At 38.0% G+C, this 26,031-nt stretch overlaps 1 protein-coding gene across 2 annotated transcripts; it reads left to right on the forward strand.

Moving 5' to 3' along the window:
• Positions 1-89: 89 nt before the first annotated feature.
• On the forward strand, positions 90-23,242 carry CDNF (cerebral dopamine neurotrophic factor). Of its 2 annotated transcripts, none has more exons than XM_048219447.2 (4): positions 90-430; positions 13,844-13,971; positions 15,028-15,197; positions 20,712-23,242. In XM_048219447.2, exons 1-4 carry the CDS (start codon positions 316-318, stop codon positions 20,842-20,844), a joined length of 546 nt encoding a protein of 181 aa, XP_048075404.1. In that variant the 5' UTR covers positions 90-315; the 3' UTR covers positions 20,845-23,242. The 2 variants fall into 2 exon arrangements, with proteins under 2 accessions (XP_048075404.1, XP_026334827.2); XM_026479042.4 differs by having other exon boundaries at positions 98-430; positions 15,028-15,169.
• The last annotated feature ends 2,789 nt before the right edge of the window (positions 23,243-26,031 follow it).

Consider the following 26,031-nt stretch of genomic DNA (forward strand, 5'->3'; position numbering starts at 1 on the left):
CTCTCAGACTGCCGGCGAATAGCTTCAGTGCGTCTCCCCACCCCCGCCCTGCAGGAACGGCAGCGCGTGTGCGATAGTGCGCACGCGCCAGTCGTGGAGGGCCTGGAAGGGATTTCTTCGTTCCGCCCCCTTCTAGGTCCTTACGTGAAACCCAATGGAAACTCGTGATTGAATTGCGTCATATGGCCTAGCAACTGCCGGCAGATTTGCCCAACCACGCGCTGGGCTCCTACGCGTCAGGTAACAGCCCCGGGTGGTAGCAGCGTGGCTGTTGGTGGACGCAGGTGGCGAGGCGTTTGGAGCGGCTCGCTCAGCATGTGGTGCACGGGCCCAGCCTCAGTGGTGGCCTTTTGTGCCGGGCTTTGGGTCTGTAACCCGGGGCCGGCGCTGGGCCAGGAGGCCGGGGAACGGCCAGGGGCCGACTGTGAAGGTGAGCGGTGTGAGACCTGCTTGCATGGCGGTGGCACCGCGCTGCGGCGCAGCTGTTGTCGGCTTTGGCTTCTCTCGGCCCTGGCTATAAATAACCTGTAACTCTGGAAATGCACCCGTCCCTGGTTCCCCATCGCTTTCTCCCAAGTCTAGGCAAAAGTTCGATCTGGGCCTAGTGACACCTTGAGGCCGCCTCTCTCCTGGTCTCGTGCTATTAAACTGCTGCGGTCAAAGCCGGAGAGTTTGGATTTGGATTAGATGTGTAAAAGCAACTAGCTTCAGAAGACCCTGGCTGTGGGTGCATCCACGCCGCTGCTGCTGACCGGCGACTCTGGCCTCTCCCTGCCCAGGAGAGGTCCTTCAAATTTAAAATTGTTTGACTCCCAAAAGAAAAATAAAACAAGTTGTCTGTAATTGAGTTGAGGTGGCTTAAACCAGAGAACAAAAGTAACGTTTGTTAGGACTTACAGAGTAAAGTTGCTTTACAAAGGAGTACATTAATTCCTTAGGAGGAATACCCAGGAATGATTCCTTTTCTGTTCGCAGAACCTAAGCTATGCACTTGCGATCAGAACACCAACCTTTCTGCTCTGAGCCCCCATACCTCTTCCTTGCAAAATCAACGTGGTAATTCTACTTCAGAGGGTTGTTAACAAGATTAAAGAAGGTAATTGGCTACGCTAGCCCCTTCCTCCTGGACTGCTGTAACAACTATTTTTCATTGACCAAAATAATTTATATAAGTGTATATTCTCATGTTTCTGTGACCTTGGGACTCTATCCCTACTTAAGAGGAAATTATAGATTCACAGTATTATTCACATGGAATAACTGGATGAGTGTAATTTGTATAACTTAAGTGTTAAGAATTGGAGTTCAGTATTCTGCCAGGCCTTCAATAATTAAACTTCTCTCCAGAAATTTGAAATATCTACATGATGTCATTTTTAAGCTTTCTATAGATGTATTTGTTCAGCTAAGTTATAATTTTGTTTAAAGAATCTTACAACTGCATCTATTTAAAGCAGAATTTGTGAGACATAAACAATTGATATGATTACTCATTAGTAATTTAATTTCTGGAGTGTCTACCTGAAAACATTTCAGAAAAGCCAGAGACCCTGTATTAATTAAATGTGAAGCTTATACCATCTTTCCTAGATTTATTACAGCATATTGTGATTACTGTGTGTTTGATTTTCTACTGTCCTCACTCCTCTTGCTCACTCTGCTTCCATTACTCTGGTGCCCTGTTTTTGGACCCACCAAGGACGCATTAGATTTGTACTTCTTCCCTTTGCCTGGAGAGTTCGACCCTAAGTAGTCCACTTACGGGTTTCTTTCCCTTTCTCAAGGTTTCTGCTCAAATACCACTTTATCCAAGATGTTTTCCTTGACCACTCCATTTAGAATAATACTTTTTACCTTGTCACTCTACCCCATTACCATATTTCTTTTCCACTCCATTTAGAATAATACCACTTACCTTGTCACTCTACCCAATTACCATATTTCTTTTTCTTCACAGCCACAAGATACTTTTATTTATTCCCTGGCATGTAATCTTTGAAGGTATAGACTTTGTTTCTCAACAACCTAGAACACTGTCTGGTACTAACTGATTGCTCAATGAATGTTTGTTAAAAACACAAATGACAGGCTATTACAGTTAATGCTCTCTTCCTATTTATAGCATTAGGAATGATTAGGACTTAGAGCTCCAAAAGACAACGTGACTGATCCTGTAGCTGAAAACAACTAAAAACACTGGATTAAATAAAAATGTTTGCTTTTTAATATTTTTATATTTTTATTTTTAAATAATTTTTATTTTTTTAAATTTAATATAAATTTAAATAAAAAATTTTTTATTTTAAATAAATATTTTTAAAGATTTATTTATTTATTTGAGAGAGAGTGTGTGTGAGCGTGTGTGCATGAGGGGTGGGGGAGGGGCAGAGGGAGCTAAGCAAACTCCCCTCTGCTGCTCGAGGAGCCCACCTCAGGGCTCCATCCTGAGACCCCTGAGAGCATGACCTGAGCCAAAATCAAGAGTCAGATGCTCAACCAATTAGCCACCCACATGCTCCTAAAAATAATTTTAGAGTAAGTTAGTAAGGCATAACCAGAGGCCAAAAATCAAGGTGAAAATGGAAACTAAAAGAGGTAAGAGGTAAGAGGAACGGGAAGATGGCTTTTGCCTTGAGGGCATTTGTTACTCAGGCAATCTCAACTTAGGTTTTCATGGTTTTGGCAAAATAAAGAGAATAAAGACATAGCCCAGGACCTTCTGAAGTTAGGAGTGTAATATGAGGTCTTCCCCAATTAATTTGAAACCCCAAAGAGCTAGACCTCTATTATAAAAGGTGACCTGGAAATAGCCACAAGTCTATCCCCATCCTTGGAGACTAAAAGCAATTGTGGTACTTGAACTTGTACCAAAAGGGGAAAAAAAATGTCTCCAGATACCTCCTGATCACAAGACAGCCCACATATGCACTGAGGCCCAAGTGCACACAACCTGGACAGTCCGAAATCTCTCAAACTGAAATTTTAGTTTAATGGGGTTTTAGGCATCAGCAAATAATGATCTTACCTGTAGGAATCCACCTTTAGCCCAGCCTGCAAGTAATTCTCACAGTTAAAGTGCAAGAAATAAAGCTCACATTCAGAAAAGTTTTGCACCCATGGGGAAGAAGGGCACCATAAGTGACAGCCAGTTATGACTAGTGGCAGAGATGAGGCAAAGACTAGTGGAAAGGCTTCAGGTACCGGAATGACCAGGCACAGAATAGAAAATACATTTATTATGTTTTAAGAAATAAAGGAAGGGATTGAAAATACAAATAAAGGGCAAAAGACTCTTTAAAATGTCCAACCATATTTGGAAAAGAACCACATTAAATCGCTACAAATAGAAATGAATGGGATTAATAGCAGATTAGATACAGCTGATAAAAGAATTAGTAAGAAGATTGAAGAAATCATCAAGAAGGAATCACTAGAAAGAAGAAACAAAGAGAAAATCTTAAACACAGAGAAAAAATGCTGATGACCTTCAAGTTAGACTGTCAGATGACTCAAAAGTGAAAGGCCCAAAGTCACAAGGCTAGTAATCAGTAAAGGATTGGACCCAGAAAGAGTCTGGCTTCAGAGCCCAAGCACTGAATTACTACCTATACTGCTTTCTGAGTATAATGTTGGGAACTAAATTATTTAAGGAAATATTAAAAAATAAAATTAGAACAATGAAGTAGTTTACAAATTATTTAAGAAGTTCTGGCTATTCTTAAACTCTTAACTCCTTATAACATGTATTATATTCTTAGGTAGCAATTCTCCCCTAGTCCTGGTATATCACCAAGATTAATCGGGTCTCTTTTTAAATTTTTCCTCCAAAATCAAGGAGATAATGTGGGACTGACTTCAGTTTGAGAAGGTGTGGCTGAAACTGTTGAAAATAATGTTTCTAGCCCATTGCCAGCTTCATTGTGCCACTAACCTGATTTTAAGTATTCTTTATTATTTTTTTGATAAACTTGTAGCTCTTTTCCTGCAGGTGGCATTATTATATTTTCCGAGTACTATTTTCCCCTTTTGAGCTGTGGCTAACTAATTGCTTAATTGACGTGTGATTTCACCTTGACATTTTAAATTCAATTTCATTAATATTACCAAATATTTTATTCAGCATATTGGGGATTTCTGTGACAGTCACAGATATTGTGGTGAGTTTTTAACATCAGTTAGGAACTACTTCAAACATACAGGAAAATTTTTATATGACCTATACCTAGCATCTAGATTCCTTGTTAGTATTTTGCTACATTTGCTATCATTCTATCTCTTTAAAAAATAAATAACACACTTGCAGCCACTGTTTTCTCTCCCTTTCCAGGAGAAATGCCTGTTCTAAAGTTAATGTGTGCTTCTTTTCCATTTTTAAAGAACTACTATAAATGTGTATCCGCAAATAATCTATGTAATTTTTTTGACCTTAGTTGTCTATAATTGTACATTGTATGTATTCATTTGTGACCTTTTTCATTCAACATTATATTGGGGGCATTTATGTACATTGATAACTACAAACGTACTTCATTCCTTTTAGCTTACCTATAGAATTCCACTTTCTGAGTGAAATGCAGTCTATATACCTATCCTCTCATGGATATTCGGTTAGGTTCTTCCCACTTTTACATAATTTTAAACAATGTGCTCTGAATATTCTTATACATGTCTCCTAGAGCACATAGGTGATGATTTCTCTAGGTCATAGAGCAAGAATTTCTGGGTGATAGATTATATGCATTTTCAACTTAACTTTTCCCTATTGGATTGTGGTTTTCTTACAGATTTTCAGGAGCTCTTTTATTCAGCCAAAAAAGACATATTTCACGTCCAGTCTAGGTCCCTCATTGAGGACAGAGCAATGTGGCTTAAGAGGGAGAGGTGACAGACACTGAGGTGTGAGAAGCAGTGGAAAGTCAGGTCATCAGGGACAATCTAGAGACTGGATCAGACTCTGAGTGATATGGAAAACCACAGGAGGGTGTTGAGGAGATGAAGTAGCATAATCTGACTTTCATTTTTAAAGAACCTGGTTAGGATGTTGGGAATTTAGTGGGTCAGATTACAGCAATCCTCTGGCCAAGAAATCCTAACACTGCAGGAGAAAATAGGAAAACATCATAAAGGAACCAACAGCTGACAGGATAGAAAGATTTACTAGGACAAAATTGAAGGGGAAGAAGCAATCCTGAATGGTAAACGGAGTTTACCCTCATTTTGCCCAGATGGCACTGGCCAAAGTAAAGATGATCTTTGGTGTGAGGGAGACGGAAGGCAAAGCCTAAGACTTGTTTTAAGTGGGTAGTCTACTAGGGCACTCTTCTCTGTTAATCTGGGATTCCCGAAGGGTTAGTCCCTCAGAGTAAGGTTGAACGAGCAGTAAACCTAACCCATCCCTACCCACAGAGGTCTCTAAGGAAAATTTCCTTGTCACTGCGCAGAATAGAAGTAAGGAATAAATACATTTCTGAGAGATTATAACCACAAGATGTCCTCATTTGGATTTGCAGCTAAATTACACATCAGGGGTCCAAGAAAATATCAGGCTGTCAATTTCGTTTAAAGTAGTCCCTGGCTAGTAGGTCCTAAGCCTGATAAATACAGACAAATCCTTTATGGAAATAAGGCATCCTCATTTTAGTCCTCAAATAATCTCCACAAATACATTTCAAGTGACTATAAGTATCATACAGGACAAAATAAGGAAGCAGACCAAAAAACCCAAAAAACAAACAAACAAAAAAATCAGGTAATAAGGGGAAGCAAAGGACTCCGTTTTTCACCACTAACCTTTTATAACTCACTGACTTTAAACTAGGTGTGGGGGAGTGACGGGGAGGAAGAGAAGAGAGACTTGGAAACCACAGCATAACAATTCTTTGAGTGTTTTTCTTAAAGAGGAGTGGGGAAATGGGGTTGTATTTGGTGGTGGTGGTTGGGGGGGATGTGGTGTTGAGAGATCTTTCTGTTGCTTCTAAGATGGGAGAAATAACAGCATGTTGCAGGCTAATGGGGAAGGAGACTGGAGGGAGAGCGCAGAAGTGCAGGAGCAGGGAGTTGATAGGATCTCCTTAGCAAGTGCAAGAGTTGTCAAAGTTCATTTGTAGAATTAAGGAAGAATGTGCAGGTACAGGTGTGGTTGATGTGGCGGCAGAAGCAGGAGAGAGTTCTCTCCTGTTGCTTTTTGCCCTTCAGAGAAATAGGATGCAGGATCATGCGGTGGGAGTGAAGATGGGGTGAAGGTGTTAAACGAGGTTTGAGAAGAGAGCAGCTCTGCAACTGTCACTTGGGAAGCTGGATACATTGTGAGTATGGCCAATGGAGTAGGGTTGTTGAGTGGCCCTGATGGCTCACTGGAAGTTAGTGGTCATGAATCTAAAGTTAGACCAGTGAGCATCACTGTGTTATTTCCTCCGGTTGTGTTCGGCAAGTATAGGTACAAACTGGGTGGAGAGTTGGTTTTAACTAGGGTAAGGGTTTTTTCAGGTGTGTACAATGAGGGAGGCAGATGCAAGAGAGTTGAATTTGGGTAAGGCAGTGTGGTGAAAAGGTGGGAAAATCAATGGATTGTATGACCTGGTGGGGTTGGAGAACTTGGGCATTGGGTGTTAAAGTACGTGAGCTGGAGGTAATGGTCAGACAATGGGATGTTTCAACTGAAATTACAGAGAGATTATAGTCATTGGTAATGATTGGACCCAAGGGTATGACCAGAGAAATTTCTCGTGTATTCTAGATATTAATCTTTAGTCAGTTACTTAAGTTGTAAATATCTTCCTCCAGTCTGTGGCTTGTCTTATCTTTTGTTTATGATTTCTTTGGCATTACAAAAGTGTTTAATTTTGCTGTCATCAAACATATGATCTGTGTTTTGGTACTTTCTTTAAGAAATCTTTCTTCTCTATCCTGATGTCATGAAGATGCTTTCCTGGGTTTCCTTCTAAAAGTTTTGTAGTGCTGCTCTTCCCGTATAAATCTTTATTCATCTGGGATTTATGTTTGCATGTAGTTTTAGATAGAGATCTGAGTTTATCTTTCTCCGTGATAAGTTCTCTTAGTACCATTTATTGACTAGTAAATTTTTATCCTCCATTGATTTTTAGCATCACTTCCATCCTTTACCAACCTCCTCTAGATTTGTGCACTTATTTTTAGACTCTATTTGTGCATTTGTTTCTAGACTAGTTCTCCTAGTCTATTTCTGTGCCATTCCCACAGTGTTTTCAATACTGTAGCTCTAGAATTAAATCTTGATATCTGATAATGTCTATTCCTCAAACTCCTTTTTCTTCTTCTTCTTCAAACCTTTCTTCGCTTTCATTTGCTCTTGTTTCTTCATATGTATTTTTGGACCAGGTTGTAAAATCTATAAAAGTCCTATTGGGATTTTGATTGGAATAACATTATTTATTTGAGAGAGAGAGTGAGCACAAGCCAGGGGGAGAGGCAGGGGGAGAAGCAGACTCCCGGCTGAGCAGGGAGTCCGAGATCATGACCTGGGATCATGGCAGAGCTTAACCAACTGAGCCACCTAGGTGCCCGTGGAATAACATCAAATGTATAGATTTATTTAAAAATATTATCATCCATAATATTGAACCTTTTCATCCGTGAACATAGTTTATCTTTCCATTTTTGAGGTCTACTTTAAGGTCCTTTGATCAAGTTTTGTAATTTTTTCTTCCAAAGTCTTGATATATTTCATCAAATTTATTCCTAGTTACACTAGAATTTTTATCACGATTGTAAATGATTTATTTTAAATTTGCAGTTTCGTCATTGTTTCTTTGTATTAATCTGGTTTCCAGCAATTTTGCATAATGCTCTCCTTAATAAGAATGTTTTTCTAGGGGCGCCTGGGTGGCTCAGTCGTTAAGCATCTGCCTTCAGCTCAGGGCGTGATCCTGGTGTTTTGGGATCGAGCCCCACATCAGGATCCTCCACTGGGAGCCTGCTTCTCCCTCTCCCACTCCCCCTGTTTGTGTTCCCTCTCTCTGTTTTTCTACCTAGACAATCATTTAATCTGCAAATGATAAAAATTTTGCTTTTTCCTTCCTTCTTGTTCTTTTTTTTTTTTTTTTAAAGATTTTATTTATTTATTTGACAGAGAGAGAGATAGCCAGAGAGAGAGGGAACACAAGCAGGGGGAGCGGGAGAGGAAGAATCAGGCTCCCAGCGGAGCAGGGAGCCCATGTGGGGCTCGATCCCAGGACTCTGGGATCATGCCCTGAGCCAAAGGCAGACACTGAACGACTGAGCCACCCAGGCACCCCACTGAGCCACCCAGGCGCCCCTCTTTCTTCTTGTTCTTTTTTTTTTTTTTTTTTGAGAGGGAGAGATAGAGAGTGTGAGCTGGATGGGGATGGAGAGGAGCAGAGGGAGAGGGAAAGAATTTTAAGCAGACTCCCTGCTGAGCACATAGTCAGATGTGGGGCTTGATCTCAGGACCCTGAGATCATGACCTGAGCCCAAAATCAAGAGTTGGACGCTTAACTGACTGAGCCACAAAAAGTACCCTACTTTTTCCTTTCTAATAAACATCTGTTTGACTAGCTAACACATCCAGTTCTGTATTGAATACAAGTGGTGACAAAGGATCATTTTATTGCTAATTTAGGACATTTGCTGTAGAGCTTTCATAGATATCCTTTATTAAGTCAATGAAGTTCTCTTTTCTAGTCCAAGTTTGCTAAGTGTGTGTAATGGATGCTTGTTTTAATAATGAAGAGAAATTCGATTTTATTAAATACATATACATTTATTGAGATGATCATATAATAAGTTGCATTAATAGCTTTTCTAATTTTAAACCACATTGGTCATTGATGGGATTCTTCCTTGATTATGATTTTTTAATGTGTATTTTATTTTCAAAATGTGAAATTGATCAATAGTTTTTGTCTCATATTGTCCTTGCCTGGTTTTGATGTCAAGGTTTAGCCAATCTCATTAAAGTTTGGGAGCTTTTCTTTCCTTTCTTTTCCTTTGCTATTCTTGTCTCTGTGACAGTTTATATAAAATAGTTCTGACAGCTGGGTTCTTTTTTTTTCCCTGGTAGATTTTAAATTACTGCTTCAATTTTTTAAAGTGGTTTTTAGGTTGGTTCAGGTTCTTATTTCTACGTAAGTTTATTTTTGTTATACTTTTCTAGGATGTTGTCTATGCTGTTTCTGAATTCATTGAAATAAAGCTTTTCTTAAGGTGTTTTCTTATGATTTTGAAATCTCTATTCTCTCTCTAGGTATGTCTTCTTTTTTATTACCAATGCTTTATAGTTTATATTTTTTATCAAATGGTTACGTATATGCATAAATTTAAAACATAAATTTTTTCCCTGGGCCTATATTGAAAAATGTTAAGCCTCTATCCATTCTTCTCTAAGATAGTACTTTCCTCTGCAGCTACTTCCAAATAGTTTAGCAACTTCATCTGATACATATCTTTATTAATCTAAATAAACTGCTTAAAATGCTCTTTTTCAGTTTTGCACTTTTATTATCTTTGGAAAATGAAGTTTTAGATCTATTATACCCACCCACATCTGTCTCCTGCACACCCATTCCCCCATTTTACATATATTTATATCACCATTTGGGGTAAAAATAAATCTCAGGGTTTATATTGTTGTGCCCATGTAAATATTATTCAAAGGTGAGTTATCTAGTGCACCAGGATTTCATCTTTCATGCACATCTTTCTCCCTTGAATTAAAATTTGCCTCAATTTTTCTTTGGTTAATTTTTATTCCAATCATTAATTTATCTCATATATATATGAGATTTTTTTTTTTTTTTGACAGAACTGAAAATCATCTCTGAACATGTTAACCACATCAGGTAGTCTATTAGTTTGATTTTCTGCTTGGCGGCATAATTCTTGGGACTTTCTATGTCTTGTTCTAATCTAGACAGGCATCTCTCCAGCCTGCTACACCACTGTTGTGCTAGGACTCACTCCCCTCCTGGGAATTTCTTTGGTCTCTTTGTTGTGTTTGAGCCTTTGCTTCCTGGAACCCAAGGCATTCCTTTAATTGGTTCACTCTTCCGTTTTGGTTGAAGACTACTGTCCTGAAAAACAGTGCATGATAATATAATTTTGAGATCTTGAATGTTGAAAATGACTTTATTTACTTTGACATTTTAATTAATAGTTTGACTGTTTATAGAATTCTAGGTGGAAAACATATTTTCTGTAGAATTTTGATGACATTAAGCCATTTTCTTATCGTTTCCAGTGTTAGGAAATCTAATGACACTCTATTTCATAGTTGTTTATAGAACTATTTTAGATTTCAGCAGAATTATAGAATCTTTTCTTTTTTACCAGTGTTCTAAAGTTTCTTGATTTTTGTGTTTTGGTATAGATCTTTCTCAATTTTGTGGGTCTGTCAGTCCAGATATTCATGTCTTTCACTAATGAGAATATTCCCTATATTGGTTCTTTGACAATTCCCTCTTCTATCTTTCTGAAGCTCATATTATTTAGGTATTTGTCTTCCTGAATTTCTTAAATTTTACAAATAATTTTCCACCTCTTTGGTTTTTGGTCTACTTCCTGGTGATTTCTTCCCCCCACTTGATCCCCTAAATAAACCTGGTAGACTCTTTTCTTTAATTTAGCAATCATATTTTTAATTACCAAGAGTTCTTCTTTGTTATTTGGTTGTCTGAATATTATTTGATTTACCACTTAAAAAAATTCTTTATCACTTTTTTCCTTGCTAAGAACTTATCTTTACTGGCCATTAGTTTCATTTACCTTTATTTTTTCTACTTAATTTATGTGGTTTTATTATCAATAGTTTCTATATTCTTTTGGTTTATATAGTTATACTTTTAAAAACTTAAGTTGAATGCTTACTCATTAATTTTCCTGTTTTTTCTTTTGAAAGATACATACTTAACATTATGAATTTCTTTGCAAGTACTGCTTAACTCTAGTCCTTACGTTTCATATGTAGCATTTTTACTGAAATTAAGTATAAAAATTGCACATTTCTGTTACTACTTTTTCTTTGACCCATGGATTAGTTAGAAGTGTGTATTTTAGGGGCACCTGGGTGGCGCAGTTGTTAAGCGTCTGCCTTCGGCTCAGGGCATGATCCCAGGGTCCTGAGATCGAGCCCCACATCAGGCTCCTCCGCTGAGAGCCTGCTTCTTCCTCTCCCACTCCCCCTACTTGTGTTCCCTCTTTCGCTGGCTGTCTCTGTCAAATAAATAAAATCTTTAAAAAAAATGTGTATTTTAAAATTCTCCAGGCATAAGAAGGGCACACACTGAGTTGGATCATATTATTTTTGTTACTGATTTCTAATTATATTCAGGGAATGTGGCCTGCTTAGTACAGATTTTTTGGTGCTTGTTGAGAACTGCTTTTTGGCTTACCACCTGGCAAATTAATGTAAATATTCCATATTTTCTTTCTTTTTTTTTTTAAGATGTTATTTATTTATTTGACAGAGACAGCCAGCGAGAGAGGGAACACAAGCAGGGGGAGTGGGAGAGGAAGAAGCAGGCTCTCAGTGGAGGAGCCTGATGTGGGGCTCGATCCCAGAACACCAGAATCATGCCTTGAACCGAAGGCAGATGCCTAACGACTGTGCCATCCAGGCACCCCTATATTTTCTTGAAAAGAATGTGGATTCTCTAATTTGGGGGAGAAGGGATCCATATCTTATAAGGTCAAACTTGTGAACAGTGCTCAAATATTTAATGTCCTTATTAACTTTTGTCTATTTGATCAAATAATTGCTGTGAGGGTGTTCAACCATCTATTGTTATTGTGAATTTGTCAATTTTGTCTTATAATTCTATCAGGATTTTCTATATTATTAAGCTATGTTATTGGTTGCACATTAGTCTGGAACATTTATTTTGGTATTTCTGGTAAATGGTTCATTTTATGATTAGTGGCGACTATTGTTGTTCTCAAAAATGCTTTATAGAACTAAAACAGATTTTGGTTAGCATTTTCCAGGCATATCTTTTTATTGTTAGAATCTCAATTTTGTTGTTGTTTTTGTTTTTTCAACATTTTGCTGTAGTCTCATACTTTTTATGTGACCCTTATAAACAGCATATAATTGAATTTTTGATAGTTCTGCTCTGAAAAATCCTGTTCTATAATTGCAAGTTTAATACATTCATGCTTATTGTAATTAATGATATATTTGGGTTTTTTTCCCCACTTAATTTTGTGATTTTTTAAAAAAAATTTATCCTGCTCTTTTCTTTTTCTTTCTTCTCCTTCTCCTTCTCCTTCTCCTTCTCCTTCTTCTTCTTCTTCTTTCTTCTAGTGGACTGATAATGTTTGAACAATCCCTCCCCATGCCCTGCACCTATACAGATCTGAAAGTAATCTGTTCATATTTTTTAGTTATTACCTTTATGTTGTTACTGTGATTAATTGCCTAAAAATTATTATGGCTTAACAGTAATGTTTCTCTACCCTCTTCTGGAGGATAAAAGATCTTAGGAAGTTTCAAGTGAATTCTCCCTTATTTCCTATCTTATGTGTTAGGACTGTCCTGTGTTTGGGTTTTACCTTAGGCTTATACCCCTACATGTTTATTATTATTGTTTACACAGTTAATCTTGATTTAGATTTTTCTCCCACTTGCCATTTTCTCTTCTCACATTACTTCTTGCAACCTGATTCTCCTTTCTGGATTTGTCTCCTTCTTCCTGAAGTTTATTTGTTAGTAGTGCTTCCTAAGGTGTTTTACACATAGGAAGTGCTCAATAAATGTTTACTAAATAAATTAATTTAATCAAATGAACATAGTTTAAACTATAGTAGGTGTCTAGTTTGTGTATGAGGGTGATCGGTAGATCTTGCTTCATTTACCTGACAGATAGATAAGACACTTGAATATTGGGGTTGTTGGACAAAACACATTACCTGGTTTTAGTTAATACTGTGAGTCAAGGGTAGGGACAGAACCAAGGGCCAGAGCACTCTCCACTCTTCCTTAGTATGTTTTTCAGGAATTATCTCTCTAATACTAGGGCCACTGATTTCCAGCATAAGCTTCTGGCCTCCCATTTCCTTTTCTGCTTGCCCAGACACTTGCCACATCCAGGAAAGCAACATGGGAAAACAGGATCCTCCTACTGCAGAGATACCTAATGGATAAGTGTGTAGGGCCGGGGTCGGATGACCAGGGATCTAATTTCCTCTCTAGCACTTACTAGGCAAGTTAACTGGCCTCTCTTTGACTCAGTTACCTCATCTGTAAAGTAAGGATGGTAATGTGTCTACAACATAGCTTTGTTCTGTGACTTGAATGAGTTAATAACATTCATTAGAATGGCGCCAGCACCTGTAAGCACCCAACAAATGTTAACTACGGTTATTGCCTGCACCAATTCTTAGCTCCCTCCAACTCTTCGCTGGCTGTGGATGCTGGGATTGAATATGATTGTTCAAATTGGGGTTTCACTTAAGTTTGTGATAATAGGACATACAGACATAGGCAGACTACCAAGGGGTTTCATTTAAGATATGTATTCAGGTTTTTCTCTCTGTGCTTTAAACAAACCTGCCCCAAGCATCATATCCTATATAAAGCTATATTCTCTTTTAGGGGTAACTTTTGTGGGAAAATTCTCATTTCAGGTTCAACTTGGTTCCAAAGATTGATTGATTCGATAAGTTCATATTATTTAAGGCCCAATATTAAGCTAATAGCTACAGACCCCAAACCATTCTTACTTATAATTTGAATCCATCGTCACAATTAGTTGAATCATATTTAACTTTTTTATTTGATGAGCAGGGCATACACATAGTTGTGGTCATGGTTATATTGTACATAACTACATAATTTCTTTGATCCTTCTAGTATGTAAAGAATTCTTGAACCGATTCTATAACTCCTTGGTAGCCAGAGGAGTCAACTTTTCCCTGGACACCATAGAAAAGGAATTGGTCAGCTTTTGCTTGGATGTCAAAGGAAAAGAAAACCGCCTGGTATGGTAAATGTTCCCTGTTCATTTTTCCCTTATGCTTGAAGAAACCGTTAATAGTTTCGTTTCTCATCTTAGTCTTAACGTTCTCCTGCTTAAATGCTTGCCTCAAGCATCTTCATTGCAGATGGCAAGCAGAAATTGATCTTCCAGTGAAATGTAGTCCTATGTATTTTCATTTAGAATATATCTGGCTTCATTTTGCTTTCTGAATAGACAAGCAATTCCATGTTTTAAGTAAAGTTACACAAATTCCTGATGAGAATTTTCTGTCCTGGGTTAAGACTGGGTAGACTCTCTATTTGTTACCAAGACTATTCGTTAAACCTGTCAAAATATTTTTATCACATCATTTATACATAACTAATGAAGTTTTTATATTCTCTTATAATGGTGTTTCCTGGGTTTACACAGATGACTTTTCTTAGTGTTTTACTTCACTACGGATAATTGCAGGCCAATTCATTTTGCCTAAAATTTTTATGTTCAGTTTGTCAGTTAAATTTGCATTGTTGACTGTTCACCACTGACACATTGTAAAATTCTCAACATTTATTTGTGCCATTAAGTTTCATATTTTTAAATGTAAATTGCTTCAGTTAGACAGCTGGAAAGGCAGCATATCGTGATGGAGAAGGACATGGACTCTAGAGCCAAAATGCTAGATGTTTAAATTCCGTCTCTTCTGCTTACCAGCTGGTGACCTTCAGTTGACTTGGATGTAAAATGGGGATAATTATAGTACTTACTTCACAGGATTATTGTGAGAATTCAATAAGTTAAGGCCTTTAAAGCCCCGAGAGCAGTGCCTGGCACAGAGAAAACACTTAGCAATTGTTGGCTCTTATTAATCTTTGAGCATCGTGTGAATTGTAGGGTACTTCTAATTAACATGATCATGGGGATGGAATCATTTGTTTTCTGGTGTCTTAGTCAGCAGGGGTTAAAAATTAATAGCTGCGCCATGAAAACTAGGTTAACCTCTTTCTCACTTCTCCAAACTATATTAACTACTTTTTTTCATCACCCAGGACACTAAATTCTCTTTGTACTCCTTCAGTGCTATTATCTAGGAGCAACGAAGGATGCGGCCACAAAGATCCTCAGTGAGGTGGCTCGCCCAATGAGCGTGCATATGCCAGCAGCAAAGATTTGCGAGAAGCTCAAGAAGATGGACAGCCAGATCTGTGAGCTGAAATATGGTATAATGGAGTCAAATGTATTTTTCCAGTATGTCCAGAGCATTGTCAATTCTGTAAACCAATGTCCCTGTTTCTAAACAGTCAGTGTGCGAAGGGAAGGCAATCTCCACTCACCAGTAGATTGCTGGGCGGGTGAATGGTGCCTAGTGCCATCTGAGCTCCTTTGGGGGATGAGAAATGAACGCTGGCACAATCAGCGTTCAGTAAAACTGCCAAGCCAGATAGCCAAGTTTAAACTCTTAAATCACCAAGGCAAGGTCAACTAGGTATGTCAAGGAAAAATTCAAAATGTAAAGGGAGCAGCTATTCATGGTGATTTAGCTCTTGGTAACCTATTAAGACAAAGGTTGCATCTATTCAAAGACGATGTTGGGACTTTGAAGTTTTAAATATGGACTATATCTTTTCTCCCTAGATTTGTCCACCATCCTTCCAGTTTTAAATGTTGGGAAATAGGTTATTCACATCAAGTCAGGTTTTGCTTGATGAAGTAAGCTTATTGAGGGTGCCTAAAATAAACAGTGAGGAAAGGAAGGAGGTGTCCTATTTAAAACATTATCCTTGGCCTTATGAATTTCACAGATATAGATCTATTCTTTTTTTTAATGTTTTTTTATTATATTATGTTAGTCACCATATAGTACATCCCTGGTTTTTGATGTAAAGTTCGATGATTCATTAGTTGCGTATAACACCCAGTGCACCATGCAATACATGCCCTCCTTACTACCCATCGCCAGTCTATCCCATTCCCCCACCCCCCTCCCCTCTGAAGCCCTCAGTTTGTTTCTCAGAGTCCATAGTCTCTCATGCTTCATTCCCCCTTCTGATTACTCCCCCTTTCTTTATCCCTTTCTTCCCCTACCAATCTTCCTAGCTCTTATGTTCCATAGATGAGAGAAACATATGATAATTGTCTTTCTCTGCTTGACTTATTTCACTTAGCATTATCTCCTCCAGTGCCGTCCGTGTTGCAGCAAATTTTGAGAAATCGTTCTTTTAGATCTATTCTTATACAGTACTGAGGATTCGTATCTGGGCCAGCCTTTTGGGTAGACTGAATAGGTGTGTTAAAAGCCTGGGGCATCCCTCCCTTAGCCTATCCTTAACACCTGAGATTTTATCAGGAAAGACTCATTTCTGTTGCTTAAGTAATTGTTTTATGTTACAGATCCACTGTAGTATTATAAACTACCTAAGTAATTAGCACCCAACACTGAATTATTTTAGTCTTATTTTCCAACATAGCTGTGTAATATGCCTATGGACCATAGTGACAAAGCTGGCTTTAAATAGGGTTAAGGTCAGAAGATACTAAAGACAACCTATTTCTCAATGCCAAGGGCAGGCCCTAATCTCCAAGGTAGTGATTATGGGGAAGGCATCTGTTTTTATTGGCTTCCAAGTAATGAAGTAGAGGCAGGAATCATTGCGTCCATATAAACAATATTCACAAATGGGACAAATCTGTTCTGATTCTTTCATTTGACAAATGTATTTAGAATAGCATCTGCTCTATACAAGGGATCCTACTTGATTCCTTGAGTAATAGAAAAGTTATTCAGATGTTTTTGAGAAGAAATGCAGAGTTACTAATGTTTTGGCAATGCTGGCCACTAGAGGCCCTTGAGGAGCCATGAACTAGTTTTAATTTCGGGATCGTTTTCCTTATAGTTTTAGGGTTACAGAGTTTTTCCTTTTTAAAATTAATGCCAGATGCCAAGTTCTCTAGAAAAACTCAAAGACACTACTGACACTTCCAAGAAAGTATTTTTTTTCCTTCGATCATTTGTCTTGAATAGACCAGCAGTTCTAAATTCTTCTTCCCAGCTTATTTGGCAGGAAAATTGAGATTGAACAGGGCCTTTGAATGGTGGGATATTAATAATTTGAGCTATTAAAAGCATCTATGTTTAAAGGTATTTTGTTAAGTCAGCCATGAAATTAACAAACAAGGGAAGTGTAGAGTTGGATTATGTTTTCAGTTAGGAAGGTGTTATTTGGTTTTTGACTTGAAAGTATCTTTTTGCTAGATCTATTTTTTTATATGATGGGGATCACTATAAAAATTGAAGGCTTCCCTGGAGCACAGGGTGAAGCTGACAAACAAGAGGCTTTAAATTTTAACTTTTATTTATTTCTTCCAGATTTATTAAGATATAATTGACATAAAATATTGTGCAAATTTAAGGTGTATGACATGTTGACTTGATACACTTATATACTGCAATATTACCACCATCGTGTCAGCTAACACCTCCATCATGTCTTATAATTACCATATCTTTTCTGTGATGAGAACATTTAAGATCTGCTCTCTTAGCAACTTTCAAGTATATAATACAGTATTAATGATAAATACCATGGCATATGTTAGATCCCCAGAACTTGTCTTGTAACTGGGAGTTTGTACCCTTTTGCCAACATCTTAATTTCTCCACCCCGCAGCCCCTGGTAACCACCATTCTACACTCTGCTTCTATCAGTTTGGCTTTTTTACATTCCATGTATAAGTGATATCATACAGTATATATCTTTCTTTGTCTGACTTACTTCACTTAGTCCATTCTTGCTGCAAATGGCAAGATTTCCTTTCTCATGGCTGAATAACATTCCATTGTGTGTGTATACATGTGTATCTCTCTCACACATAAACATATATCACATCACCTTTAGCCACCCATCTGTTGATAGATACTTAGGTTGTTTTCATATCTTGCCTATTGTGAATAATGCTGCAATGAACATGGAAGTATAGATATCTCTTTGATACCCTATTTTCATTTCCTTTTGATATATACCCAGAAGTGGGATTACTAGATCATTTGGTAGTTCTACTTTTAATTTTTTTTAACGTTTTTTATTATGTTATGTTAGTCACCATACAGTACATCCTTAGTTTTTGATGTAGTGTTCCATGATTCATTGTTTGCGTTTAACACCCAGTGCTCCATGCAGTATGTGCCCTCCTAATATCTACTTTTAATTTTTAAAGGAACTTCCATACTGTTTTCCATAGTGGCTGTACTAACTTATACTGCCAGCAACAGTGATTTTTTTCCCAAATCGTTTCCAACACTTGCTATCTCTTAGGTTTTTTGAGGAAAGCCATTCTAACACATGTGAGGTGATGCCTCATTGTAGGGCTGTTTTGCATTTCCCTTAGGATTAGTGATGTTGAGTACCTTATCAGGGACCTGTTGGACATTTGTATGTCTTCTTTGGAAGAATATCTATTCAGTTCTGCTGCCTATTTTTTTAGTCAGATTGTTTGGGACTTTTTTGCTATTGGGTTGTATGAGTTCTTTATATATTTTGGATCTTAACCCCTTATCAGATATATGATTTTCAGATATTTTCTCACATCCCATAACTTGCCATTTATTTTGTTGATGGCTTCTTTGCTGTGCAGAAACTTTTTAGCTTGATATAGTCCCACTTACTGATTTTTACTTTTGTTGTTGTGCTTTGGTTTCATAGCCAAAAAATTGTTGCCAGGACCAGTGTCAAGGAGCTTTTCCCCATGTTTTCTTCTTGGATTTTTATGGCTTCAGGTTTTATGTTTAATTTTTTAATCCAATTCAAGTTAATTTTCCTAAGTGACATAAGATAGGGGTCCAGTTTCAATTTTTCTGCATGTGGTTATTCAGTTATCCAAACACCATTTATTGAAGAGACTGTTCTTTCCCCATTGAATATTCTTAGCTCCTTTGTCAAATATCAGTTGACCTTATATGCAAGGGTTAATTTCTGGGCCTTTGATTCTACTCCATTGTTGTATGTGTCTGTTTTTATGCCAGTACCACATTGTTTTATTATAGTTTTATAGTATAGTTTGGAATCAGGAAGTGCGATGTTTCCAGCTTTGTTCTTTCTGAGGATTGCTTTGGCTATTCAGGGTCTTTAGTGGTTCCAGACAAATTGGGGTTATTTTTTCTATTTTTTGTGGAAAATGCCACTGGAATTTTGATGGGGATTGCATTAAATCTGTAGATGGCTTTGGGTAGGATGGGCATTTTAGCAATATTAATCTTCCAATCCATGAAAACAGGATTTTTTCCATTTGTGTTCTCTTTAATTTATTTCATCAAAGTCCGGTAGTTTTCAGTGTATAGATCTTTCACCTCCTTGGTTAAATTTATTCCTGAGTATAAAATCCAACTTCTAAATTTGAGCACATTTACTGGAAACTTTTGATAAGTTACTTGACAACTATGTTAGGTTGCTAAAAGGCTTTTAAATGTTGTGTTCTATTATGCAGGGGAATAAAGGAAAGGGCTCCTCAAGAGAAGTCAAGCTGTAAAAGTCCTGGGCTGCCACTAATTGTTTAATAAGCAAACTTCAATGTAGTAGCCATGTTCAAGGACACACCCAGTCATGGGGGAGGGGGAAGGAAAAGAATTTCCCCTTTCTGACAGGGAAATTATAATCATGAGTATGTTATAGATGAGCTTTGTTTGTTTGTTTTTCCTATTTTTGGGTTTGTGAATAGAGAAGTAGTTAAGTTCTTGACATTGTGTGCAGACAGTAAATGGAAACAGTAGTCTTTCTAGAGGAGTTGTGGATGTTAATGACGAGTGTTATTGGCAAGAAGGTTAGGAGCCAGATTGGCTGGCACCAAAACGATAGTTTTAGAGAAGTGGTATATCCCAAAGGACTATAAATGAATGCTGTGATGATTTTGTAATTCCAGTAGGGACAGAGGATCAGGTGAGTTCAAGCAGAGATCCCAAACAATTAAGGACCAATGAGAATGCTCTTAATTTTGTTCATGTGTTTTGGTTTCTTTACATTTGTATTTAAAAACTCAATAGTGCTTTCTAATACATATGTCCATCTGTTTTATTTTATTTTTAAAGATTTTATTTATTTATTTATTTGAGAGAGAGAGCATGAGAGCATGAGAGCAAGAGAGATTGAGAGAACAAGTGGGGGGAGAGGCAGAGGGAGAAAGCAGACTCCCTGTGGAGCAGGGAGCCTGAAGTGGGACTCGATCCCAGGACCCGGGGATCATGACCTGAGCTGAAGGCAGACGCTTAACCAACTGAGCCACCCAGGTGCCCTGTCCATCTGTTTTAATGCAGACATGTGTTCGTATAGAAACTGAACCATCACTTTCAGGTTAAGTACAATCTAGGGCTTTCAGTTGGCCACACTAGAGGCCATCCCAAGGCACTGCCATTTATCAGTTCTCTTCTTTGTATCTTAGGAGCAGCAATTAGGATGCAGTGCTGTCATTTTAGTAATTATGGTTTTGAGAAGCCACGGAGTGGTCACAAAATCCTGCAAAGCTCCCAGGTCCCTGTTTTGAAGCAAGTATAATTCCATGGAGAGCAAGTTTAATAGAACACTAATGGTCCCAATAGCTTTGTACATAACACATTTTCCTTAAGTATGTCTTGGTTTCCATAGAAAATGGAACTGTTCCCCACTTTGGAACATAGGATAGTTGACACCAAGATAAGTAAAACCACTGGCCTAAGTGTTTCACAGTTTTTTGTTTTTTTTTTTTTAAACTGTGCTTTTCCTTTTTGTTGTTTAGAAAAGAAATTGGACCTGGCATCAGTGGACCTGTCAAAGATGAGAGTAGCAGAGCTGAAACAGATACTGCACAGCTGGGGAGAGGATTGCAGAGCCTGTGCAGAAAAAACCGACTATGTGAATCTGATCACTGAGCTAGCACCCAAGTATGCAGCAGCCCGCCCCAAAACAGAGCTCTGACCCTCCAATGCTGGTGCGCCATTAATGAGAGACACAGTGACTCTCCAGGATATGGACTTGCTGGTTAAAAGTAACCAGGAGTTGTGCTGCATGTGGTCTCATACTTTGCTTTGGTAACACAACCAACCAAGAATTGGTTATTTGGATTTACAATGAAAACTGCTAATACTAGTGGTGTCTTACATTTGCAGTGTACCCAAACCTAACAGTGCCTTTCTCATAATTTTTGTAAGGATTATATATATTGTCTTTGCCCATTTCCTTAAAATTGAGAAATGTGAACTACTGAAAAATTGATGGAGTAAGTCAATTCAAAGAAAGAAGTGCTCAGAGGCCCCTCTCTGTGTACTAATTTTTAATTAAATATATTGGTTTAGGATAAAAGAAAACAATGTTTAGCCTACCTAACTCCCACCTTCAATCCAAAACAATAACATGGCATAATCAAACGTTTTAAAAAGTAAACTTTGTACTTTCAACTGCAAATCACTCTACGTTCTGGCTCTTTTTTTTTGGTGTTGGATATGGGGAGGGCAGGAAGGCACTACTTGAAATTACAGTTTTCCGAAAGAAGGAATACCTATTTAAAACCTATTTATACCTACTTAAAGAAAACAGATCAAGAATCCACTTAGGTAGAGTCAGTGTTTTAGCAAATTGTATTAACGCTCACACTGTTGACTGAACCAAGCTCAAGGTGTTCTGTATTCCTTGGTACCACACATTAGACAAGCTTTTGATAGAGGATTAAAGCATGGTAAGAGTATCTGCAGGCAACATAGAGCTCTATGGTTCTTAATGCTATTTTATCAGCTTTAAATTGTAAAATCATTCTTGGCTCCATTTTCTGGCCACATCAGAGTAAGAATCCCCTGGACAAGTGGCTGCCTCTGGGGGGAAGGCAGAAGTGGGGAAAGCCTGCAGAACAGCTCAAGGGAACTTTCTGGGAGGGATGGGAATGTCGTATATCTTGACTGGTGTGGTGGTTACATGGTTGGGTAGGATTGTGAAACTCATCCAGCAGTATAATTAAGATCGCGTCATTTTTTTGTATATACACTTTATCTAAAATACTGCTGTAGAAAAATTATTTGAAAATTAACTGAACTTCATTGATTCAAAACATCTTGTTCGTGTAGAGAATTATATTTATTGGCTGGGAGTCTTTTTGGGGAGTGGAGGAGAAATTTTCCAGACTGAATGTGTATACTGAAACTATATCGTTTAAATGCTGTGCAGGTAAATGAATTTTCAGTTGGGCAGTTGAGAGGTTACTGAACTTGTCAGAGAGTTGGGGTTAGTAACTTAAAAATGAGAATAAACAAGCTTTGGTGTGATAAATAACCAAAAGGGATTCTTGTTTCTGGATTTTTGCAGCTTGATCATTATGTGTAAAGCACTCTAGTTCATTATGAATTGTATCTTTAAAAGTCCATATTTAGTTGTTGTTGTTTTTTGTTTTTTTGTTTGTTTGTTTTTTACTTTTTGTAACCTTTATATTTGTTTTCCTATTGAGAAACTTAACATTTGAAAATAGTATGTCTGACGTCTGATCTCAGAATCAGGTCATATTTTCTGTGTTGTGGGTTGTTGTTGTTTTTTTTAACAGGACAGAAATCTAGGTCATAAGAACACTGCCCAGCAGTTCATTCAAATCCATGATGGTTGGTCTGGCTTTTTCTAGAGCATTCACTCTGTTAGTGCCACTGAAACTTTTCAAACCGTGCACACAAATCAACCGGGGATCTTGTTAAAGTTTGGATTTTGATTCAGGAGGCCTGGGTGGGGCCTGAGACTGCTTTTCTAACAGGCCCCTGAGTGATGCCATTGCTGTTCTTGCAGGCACCACACTTGGAGTGGCAAGGGCCTGAGTCACGGATCCTTCAGTTGATTTATTTTCTTCAACTGCCAGTCTCGGTTAGGTTTTTGATAGAGCTGAATGTAACAACAACAACAACAAAAACAAACAACGATAAACACACAGGAGTTGCTTCTGTCATGTAAAAGAAGTCCAGAGGTAGCCAGTCCGAAGTAAATACAGCAGGTCCACAAAGTTATTAGGAATTGAGTTCTAATCTTTTTGCTTTACATCAGGGACGAGCTCCATTCTTAACTCATGGTCCAAGTTGACTCTGGAACTCCTTATTCAAGAAAGGACAAGGCATGGAAAGCTGAGCCTACCCCTTTAGGGCAGCCTTTCCCCTTTCCCTTCGTGTTACCCCTCCCCCACACTCTGCTTACAGATTACCGATCAGAATTTAATCACATGCCAAACCTAGCTACAAGGGAGTTTGGGAAATAATGTCTTTTTGTTGAGTTCATTGTTGCCCAAATAAAATCAGGATTGATTGATTGATTGATTATTTATTTATTTATTTATTTATTTCCAAGGAAGAATGGAGAAACAGTTTGTAGCCACAAGCCATCTCTGCCACACAGCATAAATTTTTTATTCCCATGAGTCTTAGTTATAATTCCTGGTTATTTTACCCTAAGTAACTTTTCTTCCTCCTTACTATTTGCTTCTTTTGTAAATGTAGGTAATTATGTCTTTCTTTTTTTGGTTTGACAGGAAGTAGCTACTGTTTTTCTATTTTATTTTCATTTTAAATTGCTTCCTCTCTCATTGTGTGTGTGCACGTGTGCATATGCAATTTTTGTTGTATCTATAAAAAAATCTATAAACACACAAAATTTACAAGTCAGACATTATGACAAACATGGCAGAACTCCGGGCTAAACACTTTCATTTAAACAGTAGCAGTCTGGGGCAAACATTATTCCTGGTCTATTTTAGATGTCAAGAAGTCAAAGCAGACGATCTGTTAATTTGGTGCCTAAGTACACATGGGAGACTGGATACAACATTTAAAAGTTGTAGGTCTTGAGTATGGATATTTCTCATCCACATTCCACTAAAGAGTGTTACGTTTAGAACAAATTAGCTTTTCATACAGGACAAGAAAATATTTGATTATCAAATCCTTAAAATCAAGCAGAGCATTTTGTGATCCCAGAGGCTCCACCTATGGGTTTGAGCAGCTCTTAATAAGTGTCTTTTCTGAGCAGATAGCCGAGTTTTTTACCTTCCAGACTCATCCAGAAGAAATGAAACATGAATTCCAAGAATACCTAGCTCCAAGCGTTTTGGTAATGGATTGTGGACCTTCATACACGATCTGGCAAATTGTGCATTTTCTGGGAATGTGTAGCTGCTTTTTAAGATACTATGGATTAGTTGCTTATACTGTGTGAGACATGACTTAATCTGCATTTAGAACAAAAGAAGAAAGAAAAAAGAACACATAAAGATATATAATACAGGTCCATAATCCATTACCCAAACACTTGGAGCTAGGTATTCTTGGAATTCATAATGTTTCAGATTTTGGAAAGACAGTATGGCACATATACTAAATATTTCATAATCACCCAGGGGCTTGGGGGCAGCACCCCTAACACCCTCTCATAAATCCAGGTCAGGTTTGGTCAGTGGAAGAAGCTGGATCAGGTTTTGCTTGTCAAATGAGTTACAAAAAAAGAAACTTTTATTTTCATAGCACTTTGGATTTTTGAATCTTGGATGAGAGATTGTACCACTGTAATTCTGTGGTGACCAATCTAGGTGTTATCAATCATTAATTAAGACTTTGGGGGGCGCCTGGGTGGCACAGTGGTTGGGCGTCTGCCTTCGGCTCAGGGCGTGATCCCGGCGTTCTGGGATCGAGCCCCACGTCAGGCTCCTCCGCTGGGAGCCTGCTTCTTCCTCTACCACTCCCCCTGCTTGTGTTCCCTCTCTCGCTGGCTGTCTCTCTGTCAAATAAATAAATAAAATCTTTAAAAAAAAAAAAAAAGACTTTGGGTCTTCTTTGATAAAACCTCTAGCTCCCATAGGCTAGTCTCCCATAGACAGAACTTCTTTCTCTAAGAAAGGGGTTGAAAAGCACCTGAGAGTCTCAGAAAATTAGGAGTCCAGGCACCTCACTTCCTTCTTTTGGCCACACGCCTTCTTGGAGCATGGCACAGAGTCTGCATTAAATACCCATCAAGGAAATTCTCTCACCGTGTTGTCTTCCTTCTAAACAGGTGGGTCAGCTGTGGTTTCTCCTCCTCAGGTCATGAGAGCCAAGAAGCCGAAAGGAGTAGCTGCTCTTCCTTTCTGCAGCCCCACCCTCAAGCCTTCTTTCTCAAAAGACTGACGTTCTGTTCAGACTTTGCAAACAACTGTCTGCTATTCTCTCTGGCGGCAATGTTTATAATCAGCTGCAGAAGACGTTTACAGGGCTCTTGACTTTTCCTTTTGAATTTTTTAAAACCTATTTTGGAAAGAACAGATCAAATGTTGGTGTCTTAGTGATGGAGCAGCTATAAATACATTCCAAGGGATCTTGGGCTGTGCAGTTTCTAGCAGGCAGTAAACTTGCTCACCTGCTGGATATTATCTAAAGAATGTCTATCCCAGGAATTCAGGTGCTCCCCTCATTTCTGAGTCTTTCACTGCTAGTCAAATATTTACTTTTCATATATTTCTACTCTTCCTCAATCCTAAATTAATAAATTCCTTGTTTCTTTCCAAAAGGAGTCTGGAGTGTTCTTCTTTCCAGATATATATATATATATATATATATATTTATTTATTTATTTATGTTTATGTTATTTTTATTTATATATATAATACATATGTCTCCCCAGAAAGTTCAGTGTCACAGCTCCTCGGGATGTATGTGCTCAAGAGTCTGGTTCAGACCCAAACTCTACAAATGATCTTTGCAGTCTTCTTTGCTTTCTCTAGTAGTTTATTGGTGGATCCTAAAAATTTCATTCTACTGGAAAATCTCATTACTATAATAGCACCTTGACTATACAAAGACAGAAATAATAAGAGGGAAAGAGCACCAGATTGAAAAGAGCACCAGATTGAAATTTGAATCCTGTGGCCTATGGCTAGTTGTGCTGAGAAAAGTAATTCACCTTTTCCGGCCCTCAGTTTTTGTCTTAGGTTGTAGCTAACAATGTCTACCTAATTGGGCAATTCCAGTAAATGGAAAAATATAAGTAAAATATGTAACAGAGTGCCCAGCTCAGGGTAGACACCTCAATAGATAGAAGTTGAATCTGAATGGCATTTTTCTTCTCAAGAG

This window comes from Ursus arctos, unplaced genomic scaffold, assembly GCF_023065955.2.
Source record: "Ursus arctos isolate Adak ecotype North America unplaced genomic scaffold, UrsArc2.0 scaffold_30, whole genome shotgun sequence".
NCBI lineage: Eukaryota > Metazoa > Chordata > Mammalia > Carnivora > Ursidae > Ursus > Ursus arctos.